We start from the raw sequence: 16,075 nt of genomic DNA on the forward strand, positions 1-16,075 counted from the left end.
ATGTGTGTGTGTGTTTGGCTGAACCATTGAGAGTAAACTGCAGACATCACAGTACTTTACCCTTAAATACCACAGCTGTGTCTCCTGACAAGAGCATTCTTCCTCCATAACCTCAAGGCCATGATCACATTTGAGAAAATTAACAATTATTCAATAATATCATCGTACAGCCCACATTCCTATTTCCCCAATTGTCCTTTTTTAGCTTGTTGTTTCCAACCAGGGTCCAGTCGACTCCAGGTGATTTTTAGGCAAGATAGGTTGGAGACTCCCTCTGAGTCAGCCTGACTTGTAAGGGTGCTGGCTGCCAACCCGGTGGTCCTTCCTGTGGTGTTTGCACTCTGGAATAGGGCTTCCTGCGGGCTGGAGCAGCAGCATTCCTCTCTGCTGCAAGGTTTCGGACACAGAGGTGGATCGTGGGGAGGTACAGTTCAGGAGGAACAGGCACAGTTCCTCTACCAATTTGCTCACAGCCCAGGCAGCCTCCTGCTCAGCCTCCGGATAAAGCAACTGCTAGGGGGAGAAGGGGAAGGTGGTGAGGGGACTGCACTTGACCATCATCAGACCCCCTGGGCTCACCCCAGAGCCCGGGAGTCCTTCCCAACCCTCCCCTCTCAGAGCACCCAGATGCCATCGGTGGCAAGCAAGGACCAAGCCACAGGCAGCAGGCTCGGTCAGCACAGTGTCCCGGGCCTGAGAAGTGACCTAGGAGGTTTGGTGTTGTGGAGACAGGACTTGGCCGTGTGGTGCAGGGCAGGGTGCTCTGTGGATGGTGAGAGGGGCTTCTGACACCCTGCAGCTTCCCTCTGTTCCCAGCCGCCCAGCAGGCTGCTCCTGGAGGTAAGCAGCGGGAGGGAGGGCCACTACTGCCCAGGTCCACCAAGAGCCCAGCACACCTTCCCTGCCCTCAAGGAGCTCATGTCCTCAATTTTAAATTGAGATGTAGCTCCATGAGGACCGTCCACGAGATAATATACCATGAAGGTAGGCCTGCCTTGGGACAGAAATGACACTGAGTGGGGCTGAGTTTTTACATATATACATATGCCCCCTCACCAGACTGGATGACAGAGCCAGGTGAAGCCAGGGCTCAGCCAGCCACAGGGCCTTCCGGCCAGGGACCTTACAGACCATGAGTCGGGGTCCTGAGCTTTGTCGCACCTCCAGCCTGGCACTTAGTCCAGTTCCATGCCCTCCACAACAATACCCCTCATTTTCTGAGGGCCCCTGTGATCGTCAAAGTTCCTTCCCTTCCATGATCCCAGGTAGTTCTCACTAAAAACCCAGGAGACAGGCAAGGCTGCAATTAGCCTCATTTTAAAATGAGGTAAAAGTCTCAGGGAGGAAAGTGACCTGGCCAGGGTCACACGTGCTTGTGACAGAACAGCTCTGGTGCCAGCTCCTTCCACACGCATGCCTCCTTTTCCTTCCCAGGTTCTCACATGTCTTTCCTCCTCTCCTGTGCTCCTTCCTCTTTGTCATAGTTTATGAGCTAAAGGGAGAAAACACGGTCTGCCAATACACAGATACAGAATTCTTTGGGATTGGAACTCTCTGGTTTTCTAGGGTTTGGGCCCCCAGACCTTCTCTGTCCCCAAGTCCCACATGCCAGTGAACTCAGAGGGGCCGCAGGGCTAAAGATTTCCCCGGAGAGCCCCTGTGGGGACAACTCACCTCCACACCTCCACCAGAGGCTGCTGGCTGTGACCTCAGGTGGAGGAGCAGAGAGATGGGGGGGGGGGAAGGGGAAGGGGGGAGGAAGAGGAAGTGAAGGGAGGGAAGGTAGAGAGAGGGGTCTTAAGAAAGGTTAAGGAGGATGTGTCAGGGAGCAGGTCAACTAGAGCAGGCTGAGAGAGTCCAAGGTAAGTCTGGTCCAAGCCACAAATTTAGGCCATTATTAAAATATGGTGTCCAGGAGAGAGGCCGGGTTGGCCCCTCTGACCAACAGACGGGGAATGTGGGTCTGTCTCCTAAAAGGGTTTAGGCTAGCAAAGGAAGACCAAGAGGGAAGAGGGCTGTCTTCAGAAGAGAAGCAGGTTTTGGAGGAAGATCTTGGCTCCCTCTCCTTGGGTGAAGGATTCTCATTTGCCCCATGGTGACATGGACCACTTTGGAGCTGCATTTCTTTGGGCGTTTCCCAGCAAGGAAGCCCACCTGTCTAGAGACAGGTAACCTGATTCCTACACTAGTAGGAGGTGGGACAACTTGCCTCTAAGCCACTTTCCAAAATCCTGTGATTCTGTCTGGAGAAGGAAGCCAAACCCAGACAAGGGCGCAAGGGCTGAGGAGACACACAGAGCGCTGTTCCAGGGAAATCCCAAACTGATGTAATCCCGAATCAAATGTGCGGGCCCTCTCACCATACGTTGGCCCATTCAAGATGTGTCTTAATGTAATGGAAATGAACACTAAGGAAGAATTCCCTAGCATTCCAACATGAAGTGATTTCTGGAGCAGACTGTGACCAAGCTCAGGTTGCACTGACCTCCCTGGCAGCTTGGCTGCCCTCCCAGAGGTGCCCTGCCCCCACCCAGGAACTCAGGCAGTGGAAGCCTTTGTGCAGCTTCATGTACCTTCTCCTACTAGGGTCACAAGCACATTACAGACCTCAGGGCTCTCCTGAACTCTCTGGGGTCACCAGGTGGTCCCCGTCTATGCCAATTCTTAAACCCCCAAGTTTTAAGTTCTCTTTGAAACTAGAGGCCTCACCCATTGTGATGAAATGTCACAGAATATAGATTCTACCCATTACAAGCTTTCTAATTTCACATTTTTCTTTTTGTGATTTTTGAATGAAAAGACCTGCCAACCAACTTGCCAAAAATGAGATGTCTACCACACGTAAATTAAATTTGAATCTCGTTTATTTGCAGAATTTTACTTAACCAATTCTCATTTCTTCCTGTGTCTCATCACTATATAGAAACTCATCCTTTGTACAAACAAGTAAAATGCCAACAATGAATAAGAAGTGAATATTGCACATTTAATGACCAAAATAACTTGTGGTTTTTAAAGGCCACACTAGGCATGTGGGTAGGAAAAAAGAGTTGAACACATTTAAGAAGTATTTGCTGCCACTTGAGTGATTTAAGCCATTGAAAGAAAAATAAATCCTAAACCTCAGTGCTCAGGAGATATTACATCAGTACATTAAAAAATAAAGTTATAATGAACAACATTCCTTAGTGGTTTCATTACCCCAAAATAGGGTCAGTAGTTTTTTTTTCAAGTTATTGTCATCAGAAGTCAGGAACCTATCTAGACTGAAGGAAACTTCAACTACCGCTTCTATAGGACACGATGCCTCTATAATGTGAGAGAGTCACCACAGACCAGGATCATCACAGACCAGGACAAGGTCAGTATTTGTGCAGGCAAGTTCTTGGCTGGATGCCAAGAACTTTACCCAGCACAACCCAGATGCAAATGGAAGATGACAGGAGGGAACTTTTTTTTTTTTTAAGCATCGTGCTTATTTGCAGCATTATACTCTCCACTTTGCTTAATAAGACAAAGTTAACTAAGCAGAAAATTTTTCAGCTCAAAATAAAATTTTACTAGCTCAGAAGAAGGAGTGAAGTTGGTCCAAAATGCAGAGCAGACAGTTTTGAAGGATAAGTGCAAAGTGCCTTTGATGATAAACTGAGCTCTGATGACAAACCGAGCTCTGGAGCTTGACTCACCACTGATTGAATGTGCCAACCAGAGGGCACAGCTGCTGAGAGCTGATGCTGCCCACATGTCCAGGGGAGCAAGCTTTGCTGCGTGACCCACACTAGTGTGGCTAATTCCCAAAGCAGAGGCCAGGCTGAGGGCACATAACCTAAGGAGGCACACTCTCTCGGAGCCAGCAGGTGAGTGCTACCTTACAAGTGTGCCCTGGGTACCTCGTTTGTTTTACCCAAGTCCTGACCCTACTATTTCTGGGCATGGCCCTTTTCTAATAACGTGGGCTAATTTGGGCACTTTTCCCAAAGGGCAGCCCTGGCAGACATCATGGGGGCAAAGGACTAACTAAAAGCACTAGGCATTTCGTTTGATGAAGGCTGAGGGCTGGGCGGACGGGCAGGGTCAGAGGTGTGATGAGGTATGAAAATTTCCAAAGGTCTGAAGGTCTGTCAGGAGGGGGCAGGAGAACAGCTCCAGCAGAACCATGACCAGTGTCACCAGGAAGCCAGTTTTAGCCCAGTATAAAGCAGAACGACAACCAAGCTCACCAATGGCCACTTGGGCTTGTCCATGAGGGGCGGGACTAGTGGCCACAGGAAAGGGCAGAGGAGAGGCTGGAGGATCAGGGCTGGGATCCCTGCTGAGTGGGAGATGGGACCAGATGAGCTTTAATGCCTCTACTGACTTCAAAAGTCATGATTCTATAACATCTGCTTCGTGCTCCAGAAATTATTCATTTCAGGTTTAAAAATCCAATAGAGAGACTTCCCTGGTGGCGCAGTGGTTAAGAATCCACCTGCCAATGCCGGGGACACGGGTTCAAGCCCTGGCCCAGGAAGATCCCACATGCTGCGGAGCAACTAAGCCTGTGAGCCACAACTACTGAGCCTGCGCTCTAGAGACCGTGTGCCGCAACTACTGAGCCTGTGCTCCGCAACGAGAAGCCTCCGCAATGAGAAGGCCATGCACCGCAACAAAGAGTAGCCCCCAACTTGCCACAACTAGAGAAAGACCGTGCGTGGCAACGAAGACCCAATGCAGCCAAAAATTAATTAATTAATTAAGTTTTAAAAATCCAATAGAAAACTGTCTCACCTTCACTCGAAAGGAAGAAAGGGCATGGACACTCTCACTTGCACAACGTGGATACACTGACTGGGAGGAAGGGGGTTGGCACTTGGTTAAAGAGAGGGTGGGCTGCTCAGGGGTCTTCATTTTCTGGACCCAGCTTCCCCCACCTCGAAGAACTGAGAGACTCAGTCAACCTCGAGGAGGCAGACGTGACTGTGCCAACAGGCTGATCGTGAAACCACCAGCGACTCGTGCCAGGAGCTTCAGGAACATGGAGGGTGGGCCCTGGCCCCATTAGGCTGAGCAGACACATCAGCAGGACCTCCCTCCCTGGGATCTGTGCCTGCAGCGTTCTGCAGAGTTAGCAACGGGAGCCAGGAGATCAGGGGGTCAAGGGTGCCTCTCTGGCCCATCCTGTGTGAACTGCAGAAAGGAGAGTGGAGAAGAGAAGAGGTGCTTTTCATCAAGCCCAGGAAGCTGCTCTGCATCCCCCTATGAACCGGAAGCCACTGCTGGCCACGTATGGGGAAAGTCTGCACTAGGGCACCTTCAACGCCGCTCCAGCACATAGGTGCCTTGGTCTTACTGACCCAGGTATCAACATGCAGCCCTGGTAACTGTCTCTGAAACAGGCCCTGCGCTCTCTGGAGGTGACTATTTTGCCAACAAAGCTCATTATTCCTGAAAGCCAGTGGGCAGACCGGTCTATTCTTTCCCAGGAGGCTACAGCAACATTGCCACCTTCTGAACTATCTTAGTGTCGTTAAAGCAATTTCTTAGCCCAGAGCCTCTCATAGGAACCTATGTGGTGAGTAAACCTTCCACTGTTAAGCGTGAGAGGAAGTACTTTTACTGACCATCTCTAATGATCAAGTTACAGTGTCAAAAAAAACAGATGACATCAGGCATAAAAAAATCTGCATCAACTTTAACAACTGAAATACTTTACAGGATAGTGTGATATCCCTAAAAATCGGATTCTTACCAGCTACAACCAAAGATTGATTTATTTTTTATAATTTTTACAGAGCAAATACATTATAAATATTATAAACCTTCAAACATTAAGATTAAACATAATTTTCTTTAAATGTATGTACTGTCACTCAAAAATTTCATGTTAGGATACCAATAATTATATCCTCCTCAAAGAAAACAGCACACAGAATATTTCCTGTCATAAAATCTTTGTTGCCAAATCAGCCATGGAACTGTCCACAGCTTCTAAAACGTGTAACAAGGAAAGCTCTGAGATGCGTCCCTCGGAGATGGACACTTAGTGGCCTACAGAACTTGGAGGCTAACAGGGATGATCTCTACCAGAGCATTTCCATGGGGCAGAACTGTTCAGTCCAACTAAAAAGATTCAAAATAAAGAACAGCTCCTACACACTTCCAAATGTTGGGGGAAGCACCCCAAAACGATATTTGGAAAGAGATTATCACTCGGTTAATTTATACCCCAATCCCCCTGCTAAAAGCTCTCAGTGACCAAGACATTTTTAGGTAAATAGCCTCGGGCTATAGATAACCTGCAAGCAAAAGACACGTTATGCCAGCTGGACAAACAAATCAATTTTGAGCCAACAGAATTATGAATATGATGACAGAAGTCAAGGTGCGAATTCCGGGGCGTGGGGGGGATATGACAAGAGCAAGCAGATGGCAGCAAAACACGGCAACATTGCAGACAGGCTTTGGTAAAGAACAAACTGTTAACAACAGAAGGCACGTGACAATTTAAAAAAAACCAAATTTCAGTTAAGTCTCCTGACCTGACCCAGTTTCCACCGACCAGTGTTTCAGCAGGTTTGCTAGCTTCATTTGAGTCTAAATCCGGAGTGATAAAACAAGCAGGAAACAGAGAGTCAAGTTCTCTGTCTCTGTCTCTCTCAACAGCAGGACCTTCAGATATCAAACTTGCTGTCTGGAAAGAGCTGCAAATTTACATGTCTACAGGGGCCAAATAAGACATGAATGAAGGAGCGGGCTGGGGTATGACCAAAGGGAATGTACGTCTACAGTGCACTGGAGAGATGAAGCCCTGTCTACACTCTCAGCCGTGGTGATCAAACAAAACACATCTGTGCACGACATGCTCCCCACAGACCGCCAGCACGCACCCCCAATGTAGACAAATGGCTCCTTCTCTATGAGGACACATGGCTGGATGGAAATGGACTTGTCACCATCTCTGCTGTCCACTATAATCAGGATCAAGTGGTCACATTTTAGACAACGACTCACTTTGATTCAGCATTCTTATCTCCCTTCTAAGAGGAAAACATAATAATTTAAGCTGGTATATTTCCCCACATTTGAGAAATGCAGAAATTTTCAAAGCTTTTTTACTTTGAAGGAACACAACTGGGATTCAAAAGTGAGGGTTCAACACGATTCCCAAAGTAGTTATATCTGGCACAGGAGTCTTGACATTTAAATGAAACAGGAGAAGACAGAAGTGGAGACATACGAAAGCACCCCACCCGGGGTCTCATGAGATGACTGGATATTCGGCAACTGAGAGTGGCTCTCTACCCAAGGAGAACTTCGTAAGTTCTCTTGTTGGATGAACATAAAAATTACAAAGTCCCTGGAACATTTTAAGAGCTAAGGACAATAAAGATGTAAAAAAAAAAAAAAAGAGCTAAGGAAACACACACATACACATGTGCACATGCACAACAATTATCTAGTGCCCACCAACTTGCATCTCAGTCAACTAATTCATTGGCCAAACTGAAGTGAAATTGAGCAAAGTTATTTGTGCAACAGCAAAGTTAAATGTAAACATAAAAAGCAACAGGTTTATCAAGAGCCTCAGTGTTACTATCGTATGTTGTCCAAATAATGCACTTCTGGATAGAGACAGTTCACAAGAAGAGCCAGGAAGCTTTTCCCATCTTGGAGGCAATGGCCAGGACGCTTTATAAATTGTGCGGCTTGCAATATCTGATCCTGGTATTCAAGGTACTGCTTACTTGCTGTCAAGGATTCAAGAGCATTTAGAGCCTAAAAGACATGGAAGACAAGAGGGTTAACCACTTGGATGCGTATAACATGATTCCCGCAGGCGTAGCACACCTGCCGACGTCATCTGGTGCAACTGTGAGCCTCCGGGGAAGCCTACAGAACTGGAACTAGATGTCTCAAAGGCAGGCACTGATCAACCACAAGCAGAAGGAGGCCGGCAACCCAAGTTTCTCTGGCGTCTGCCGCCTTCCACATCCAGCCTTCCCTCTGCCTGGCCTGTGCTGTTTCCCAACCCCTCCCCCAGAGTGCCACTGCTGAGCCAGGCTGTCCTCCTGCTTTGTCCTCCTCGCCCCGGTGCCAGCACTGCAGCCCTCCCCGCCAGATCATCTACTGCCGCTCTTCCTGGAGACTCAACCGGAAACCACGGGCATCAGCTTTAATTTGCTGTTGGGTTTGTTCTCAGATTACAAAGTAATGTCGTACTAAACCGTGTAACTAGATGAAATTCAGAAGAAGCCAGTGGTTAAGTGCTGCTGAGGGTGAAGGATAAGGTTGTTCTATCAGCCAACAAACACAACGGACAGATCAAGTTCCTCTGGCTTCTGCCCAACAGAATTGACTTATTCCCATGCTTCTCTTCGGGAATAAAGAAAGAAAAACATTCTTTACTTCCATAATTTTAATTTTTCCTCCCTTCATACTGGGAGAAGAGAAGAGAAAAAGACTGTATTTAGAGAAAACAAACAAAAAATCAGAACAACGGTTCTTGGGGGGTAGGGAGTTTTATTTTTCAGCTATACGAGCTCACCCACCCCGAACATTCTGAGTGTGAACTGTGAAGTGCCACTCTCCTGCCTCTCTCATTTATGGGGACCACTGCACTAGAGGATAGAGACTAAAAGATGGAATTTGCTTGGTAAACAAGGAGGGAGAAGATTTTTTGAGGATAGTAAATGAACAGGCAGCTTAGAAATAAATTACCAAGTGGTTTAAGACAGAAGTTTTGGGGTTGAAAATCAACAATGGAAGGGATTTTGGTACCAAGCTAACTGCTGTATGAACGGAGTCTATCTAAGAACAAGAATCAGTGGGAACAGGCACTCCCACTAACCATAGCGTCCATATGTCTCTCTCTTTCTCTCCCCTTTCTTTTGTAAAAAGAACAGTCTACTTTGACAGTTTGCCTAAGAATAATCATTTTATACAAAGTTGACTTCTTTCCAGTCTGAAAACCCTGATGACAAGTATGTCATCACTTAAGTCTAAAGGAAGGCCGGCAAAGGCTGGCAAGGCCTGGGCGACCTGCCGGCCGCAGCTAAAGCAAAGCTATGCTCCAGGTGCTGGTGGGCACAGGAGAGCAGACTTCTCAAATGCAGCCTGAAATGCAGGGCACTGACTTCACAACCGCCCCCTGGAACACTCATCTGCCCACTTGTGACGGCTCTTAGATGGCATTAGGGATGCAAATGGTGGTTGTCTAATCAGCCGGTGACAAGTATCGGGTACTGTAAAAACCAAGATGCCTGTGAAGAACCTGCTGATTTTTTCGCTTCACCTTTGCTCTTAATACCAAGATATCACACTGTACACGGCTGGCTTAGACATGACAATGCCGCAAAAGACAAGAGCTCAGGGATCTAAGCATTTACCGTGTACAGAGACGGTACTGCAGAGCAACAAGAGCGTGACACTGGACCCGGACAGGCCCAGTGAATCCCAGCCCCGGCCCTCAGGGGCTGTGTGATTTGGGACAAATTACTTAGTCTCCTTCTGTCTCCATTTCCTCATCCACAAAACCAGGATAATAAAAGTTCGTATTGTATAGGGTTGTTATGAGAATTAGAAGAGTTAAAATTTTAACTCGTTAACGTCAAGTGAGTTAAAACTTATAACAGTGCCTGGCATGCAGTAAGCACTCAAGAATGCCAGCCATCATTTTATATTATATACCTTTGTACCTGGCCAGCCTGTTTATGGGTGAAAATAGTTACGGGAATGGGGGACCACTGCCATGTAGCCTTCCATGTTTTTAGAACAGACTATTTTTCACAGCTACCATTTTGTCCATGTCAGCCAACACTGGTCAACCCACAGACTCACAAAACAGAACCACCGCCTTGGCTCCAAGTTAAAGCCTAGCTAACCTCTATTGGTCTCAACTGTAGTCTCATCTTCTGTGCCTGTCCCCAGCCCCAGCTTGTGACGGGTCAGCACACAGTCATGTCATCAGAACCAAATTCGATCCTAGATTGGCTTGCCCATGGCCTTGCTTCTTCTACAAGGTTAGTAACAGGGCTCTGGGCAAGTGCCTACAAAAACTGGTTTAAAATCCGAGGCAGATACATGCGTTAACCATTTTCCAGTTAGTAGAGCCTACCAGGTCATCATCACCAGGTCATCACGTGTAAAGAGAGTACAGGTGCCACCTCCCTCCTCCTGTGGAAAACTTCTAGCCCTTAACCACAAAGCTTTTTACTGACCTGCTGAGCTTTCAGGGTCAGATGTAATTCAGAGCCCGGCTTCAAACGGATCTGATCCTTGGCAGGAACCTGAACTGAAAGAAAGGCAGCCATGGCTCGGGCAGCCACTCGGAACCTTAAGTGTTAGGGAGGGATTAGAAGAAGTAAATGACTATTAAAGTAAGCATTTTAAAATGAATACCATATTTTCTGTTAGAAAATAAGATGAACACATCTCCAGACCTACTGTTGTTGTTAGCCTCTTCAGGAAAACTGTAAATATGATCAAGGAGTCTTTATCTGCCCTTCCATTATCACCACCCAAACAATGAAAACATAATTCAGTCTCAGGAATCAAAGTGTTGGCAAAGATACAGAATAACTGGAACTCTCAGCCACGGCTGGTGGGAACGTTAAAAATGGTGCAGGTGCTATGGAGAACAGTTTGGCAGTTCCTCAAGAAGTTAAATATAGAGTAACCATGTGACCTAACAATTCCAAAAGAACCGAAAACAGGTGTTCTAACAAAAACTTGTAAATAACTTTCACAGCAGCACTATTCACAATAGCCAAAGAGTGGATACAATCCAAATGTCTATCAACTGATGAATGGAAAAACAAAATGTGGTGTGTCCATACAATGGAATATTATTCAATCATAAGAAGGAAATAAGTACCAGTGCATGCTAAAATATGGATGAGCCTTGAAACTTTATGGTAAGTGAAAGAAGCCAGACACAAGAGGCCACGTATTATGTGATTCCATTTACATGAGATGCCCAGAACAGGATATACATAAAGTCAGGAATCCATCAGTGGTTGCCAGAGACGTGGGGAAGAGGGGAAGAGGGAGTGATTGCTTAGTAGCTACAGGATTTCCTTTTGGGATGACAAAAATGTTCTGGAACAAAACAGTGGTGATGGTTGCAACAACACTGTGAATGTACTAAACGCCACTGAACTGTACATTTTATCTTTTTTTTTTCTGGCCACACCACACGGCATGCGGGATCTTAGGTCCCCGACTAGGGAACGAACCCATACCCCCTGCAGTGCAAGCACAGAGTCTTAACCACTGGACTGCCAGGGAAGTCCCTGAATTGTATATTTTAAAAGGGTTAGCGTGATAATTTTATGTGATGTGTATTTTACAATTTAAGTGAATCAAATCACACAGTCCTGCTAAATTCTACCACAAAGGAGTACGATGTTCACTGGTTTGGATTGGGTGGCTCCCAAAGTTGCAGCAGGCTATTCCATAAGAATGCTGACATCAGAATAGTAAGAATTCCTTTCAAACCAGATAAGGCCTTTAAAAGAAAACCATGATGCAGATAGTCTTAGGAGATAAACTGGGGCTAGTGGCAAATTCTTTCACACCTTGGAATTTTTAGCAACAAAAACTTGAATGTATTTCTCATTACTTATCCTTCTAATCAGTTAACTTCCACTCATCTTGACTTAACAATTCTGCTAGACCAAGTCCCTCATGGAACCTGGGTTTCCCTGACAAAGTGCTGGCAGTGAAGCAGCTGACCGGGGTATTTTAACCTAAACTTGCACACCGTCACTGGCTCAAAGACAAAAAGCAATGTGTAGTGTGGTCAGGTTACCAAGTCAAGATACAATGAGATACTGCTAAAAAAAAGTCTTTGAACATAAAAGTTGTTTTAAAACGGAAAAAATAAACACCCTTTTTAAAATGTAAAGATGTAATCAGGCTCTGATTGTTTTCTTCTTAATCTCTGGGAGGACCCTAGCTCAGCTCCTAAATAGAAAATCTACCAAGTATCGCACCCCCTAGGTATGTGCAGGTGTCTGTGGCCGGTTTACAAAAGCAAGAGCAGGTGCTTCCTCACCTGTTAGACAAGGGCGACTTCCGGCCCAGCCCAATTGCCCTGAGAATCCCTGAACTGAGCCTCTCCTCGGCCAGCAGGCTCTGACGGGCCTGAAGCGTGAGCAGAATTCGAATGACAGACTCCGTCAAGACCGAGTCATTCTGCTCGGTCTGAACCAGGGACAGCTGCAGGACTTGGTGCCACCACAAAAACAGCTTTGCTTCTTCCTGCACAGAGCTGGGGGGAGTGGGGGAGAAAAATCAGATTCAGAGTAGACTCTTCCCACTCTCATTTAACTGAAAGTCCACACGTCAGTTTTAAGTGTAAGGGACATTTAGTACTTTAAAAGCTTAGGCTGACAGGTAATGCTGTTAATAAAGTATTTGGACAATAAAGGAACAGCTGACATTTATTGCCCCTTCTACATGCCAGACAGCATATATGAGCTCGATGTCCTTTCACTTAATCAAGTGAGGTAAACGTCGCCCCTACTTAACGGATACGGAAGCTAAAGGTGGTGCTTCAAAATACCTGTTTTAGGAAATAAAAAGCCTGCTCAGAAAATCGGCCCATGCAAGGAAAATCTAAAATAGGTGTCACTGTACCTCATAACCTTGTTTGTTTCTTATGTATCACTTGGGTCTGTGCACTTAAATGGACATTAACTTAAACCCAAATTCAAGCTATCCCAATCCCATGGGTCGGCTGTAGGCAACCGGAGGGCTAATATACCTTGGATACACCTGTTCCAACCACTGGCTTAAGAGAAGCAGCACCTTCATTTCGTTCCTTAGCGTCTGCTCACTATTTAGACACTGAAGCAAATAGACATAGAGAGTCAAGTAGCTGCCGAGGGACAGGCACTCCTGCAGAAACTCTTCGATGGTGAGCTCGGGAACTTGAAGGGACACCAGAATGGGGCCCCAACCTAAATTCTGATTGAGGGAGCCTAAGAAAAGAACACCAAGAGGGAGAGAAAGGTAAGAGCAAGAATCAAACTATTTAACTACCTAATGAACCTTTTCACTTTAAAAGCTTCATGTCGAGAAAACACCACTCACATTGACCCTGGAGGGCCTGACAATGCCTCATGGCTTGGACTGGAGGCCCTCACTCTAAATGCCTTTGTCCTGGCTGCCAGTGCAGAGGGTACAATGAAGTCAGGTATCATGGCTGCATTTTCATAAATCACCTCTTTCACCATATTATGATCATTAAAATCACATGTAGACACCACCTCTCCCAGTTATCTAAGAATTTTAACTTTACCTAATACCATTTTTAAGTATGTTATGAATACTTATGCTTTTCTGAGGGGTATTATTATTACTCTATCCTTCATAAGCATTTTTTAATTATCAAAGTTTAGTTTGACTCATATCTTGACAGAAATTCTTGAAAATGTTTCACAAATTAAAAAAACAAATTTAATTTTAGCAACAAACAGTAAATAAACTTGGAGCAAGAGTGTTATCCTAATGGTTCTCAATTATTTTGGGAGGAATGGGAGCAGGGTGACATGGTGACACACATAGCACCTTCCACAGGGGGACACGGGAACATGGATTATTCACGTGTTGTTAAGAAAGGGCATGGGCAGCTTGCAGGCACTTCCTAGCATTCTCACTCCAGTACCCTTCATTCTCCCCTATTGTGTGCACTATGACGTATATCTGGGTAACAGAGTCGAGAAGTACTGCTCTGAGGAATTCTTTTTAACCAGATCAGGCTGTTTCCAGAATCTGAGAGTTTAGAGGTAGGAAATAAGAAGACAAAGCGGGAGTGGGGGGCGGGAGGGAAGGTGGGAAGAGAACTCCGTAATAGTTTAGAACACATGACAAAATGCAATAAGAGGACATATGAAAATCTTTAACAAGTGACAAAATAGAGAAAATTAATACAGTGGATCATTATTATAAAGATTCTGGTATATAGCATTTGTTTTTAGGACTATGACTAGGCCTATGACATACACAATTTGCCTACCATAAAAGGATTGGTCTGACACTCCAAAGCCCACATAAAATGAATTAGAGGTTCCCTCTCTTGAAACATGATGGTACCAACATGGGCCAAAATTTCTCATGCTAACTGCACATCTTTATGAAAAAAACAAACTATATTCTGAAACATCAACAACATTTACAGAGATATTAGAACAGTACAATCCCTCAACAGGAAGGGTCTGGAAAGGTATCTCCTTCATACAAAGCTTTAATCTTTCTTGGAAAAGATGGGTCTACTGAGAGCCTGACATGACGGTCCTCTTACCCTCTTTGAAGTAAGCAGTGATGCAGGCTTCCGTCGTCTCGGCCATGTGGCGGACGGAAGCCAGGCTCTGGCAGGCGGCTGTTAACAGGGGCAGAACCACCAGCCCATGCACTTTCTGCCCAATCCAGGTCTGGATACTGCCTCGGAGGAACTCTGCTGTTGGGATAGTCGCGTTGTTCATCATCATTAGAACTTCCATAAAGAGGCTGCTGAGGGCCATGTGGCGGGCCTGGCTGTCCAGATCTGAAGGGGAACATAGCCAACATGTTTGCAAAAGGCTGCTGGTATGACGATGTGAATGTGATAAAGGGAACAATGGTGCTTCAAGCTAGCTGCTCTCCAGGGGCCAGAGGGAAAATCCTTCTGTGTTTAGTTTTTAAGGATAGGATGTGGCACATACATACTTTGTAAGAGCAAAGCAGGAACTACTGCGAGATCCTTGGTTACAGCGTGTGGCCAAGCGATACTTTAATAAATAGACAAAATACATAGATCTCAGGAGTCATTTGGTAAACTAGAAACAGTACCTCCACCCCTACCAATGCCAAAGTTGTAAATAATTCTAGAATGATTTACACAGAATGAAGGATACTATTTAAAACTAAATATAAAAGCAAAGTAAAAACCTTTTTACAGACTCCTAACAGCAGCTCTTTTATTTCTGTATTTTTTAAATAAGAAAAATGGACAGACTGGGTCTTTCCAAAATATTAAAAGTGAAAAAAAGAATACAACACAAGAAAAAGAGCAAATTCATTTTAAAAGAGAACTGCAAATAAGTGACTGAGGTAGATTCCTTCTTCACATCCAAGAATAGAAAATGTTTTTCACTGAGGGTGTGTTGAGAAAACTATTCATCAGGCATAATTTTTGAATTGTACACTATTTTTATTTGTTTGTTTCTTTTTCGGCTGTGCTGTGCAGCTTGCGGGATCTTAGTTTCCCGACCAGGGATTGAACCCGCGGCCCTCAGCAGTCAAACTGCAGGGTCTTAGCCACTGGACAGCCAGGGAATTCCCTTCATCAGGCATAATTTTTGCCAACTATTTCTAATTCTCCTTGAGTTGGGTTCATTGTTTTAAGGGAATAGAATTGTGGCTTTCTCACCTCCAGGCTTTGGTATTTATGTCAACGCGAGTGGGGAGGTCTTATCACACCCATCAAACCAAATTCACCCACTTGCACAGTGTACAATAAACCCTAACTTAATGTTATCATAAGATCTACTGATTATCAAGCAAGGAATTTTTTAAGCATTATATGTTTGTGGATCTACTTTTTTATGTATAAATATTCTTGGTAATAAAGCCCTTATCTCTGAATTCCAGGTGAATAAATTTTTTTTCTGATTTAAAAAAAAAATTTATTTTGTTATTGAAGTACAGTTGATTTATAATGTTGTGTTAATTACTGCTATACAGCAAAGTAACTCAGTTATACATATATACATATATATATACATTTTTTCATATTCTTTTCCATTATGGTTTGCCACGGGATATTGAATTTAGTTCCCTGTACTATAGAGTAGGACCTTGTTGTTTATCCATTCTATATATAACAGTTTGCATCTGTGAATAGCGATTTTAATCTATTTTTTAGTTATGACTCATGGGAACAAAAAATGATTGCAATAAGCCTCTTAATAGATCGCAGCCTCTCCCCTTCCCATTCATCATCAACACAGCCAACAAATGTTGTTCTTAAAAACCAGAACTGATCCCATCACTCTTCTGATTAAGATCTTTCTAGAACGCCCTTCACTCCTTTGCCTGGCTATTATTCAATCTT

The 16,075-nt window shown here is 44.9% G+C and overlaps 1 protein-coding gene across 1 annotated transcript in view; it reads right to left on the bottom strand.

Moving 5' to 3' along the window:
- Window positions 1-2,876: 2,876 nt before the first annotated feature.
- The window catches only part of EPG5 (ectopic P-granules 5 autophagy tethering factor), a 126,635-nt gene continuing 113,436 nt past the window's right edge, over window positions 2,877-16,075 (bottom strand). Inside the window, exons 40-44 of the mRNA XM_060118603.1 lie at window positions 14,285-14,527; window positions 12,746-12,962; window positions 12,035-12,250; window positions 10,197-10,311; window positions 2,877-7,755 (exon numbers count right to left, since the gene is read on the bottom strand). Of these exons, the coding sequence (XP_059974586.1) occupies window positions 7,573-7,755; window positions 10,197-10,311; window positions 12,035-12,250; window positions 12,746-12,962; window positions 14,285-14,527 (974 nt within the window). The 3' untranslated portion in view covers window positions 2,877-7,572. The remainder of the gene's footprint in view (window positions 7,756-10,196; window positions 10,312-12,034; window positions 12,251-12,745; window positions 12,963-14,284; window positions 14,528-16,075) is intronic.

Source organism: Mesoplodon densirostris, chromosome 15 (assembly GCF_025265405.1).
Source record: "Mesoplodon densirostris isolate mMesDen1 chromosome 15, mMesDen1 primary haplotype, whole genome shotgun sequence".
Taxonomy (NCBI): Eukaryota; Metazoa; Chordata; class Mammalia; order Artiodactyla; family Ziphiidae; genus Mesoplodon; species Mesoplodon densirostris.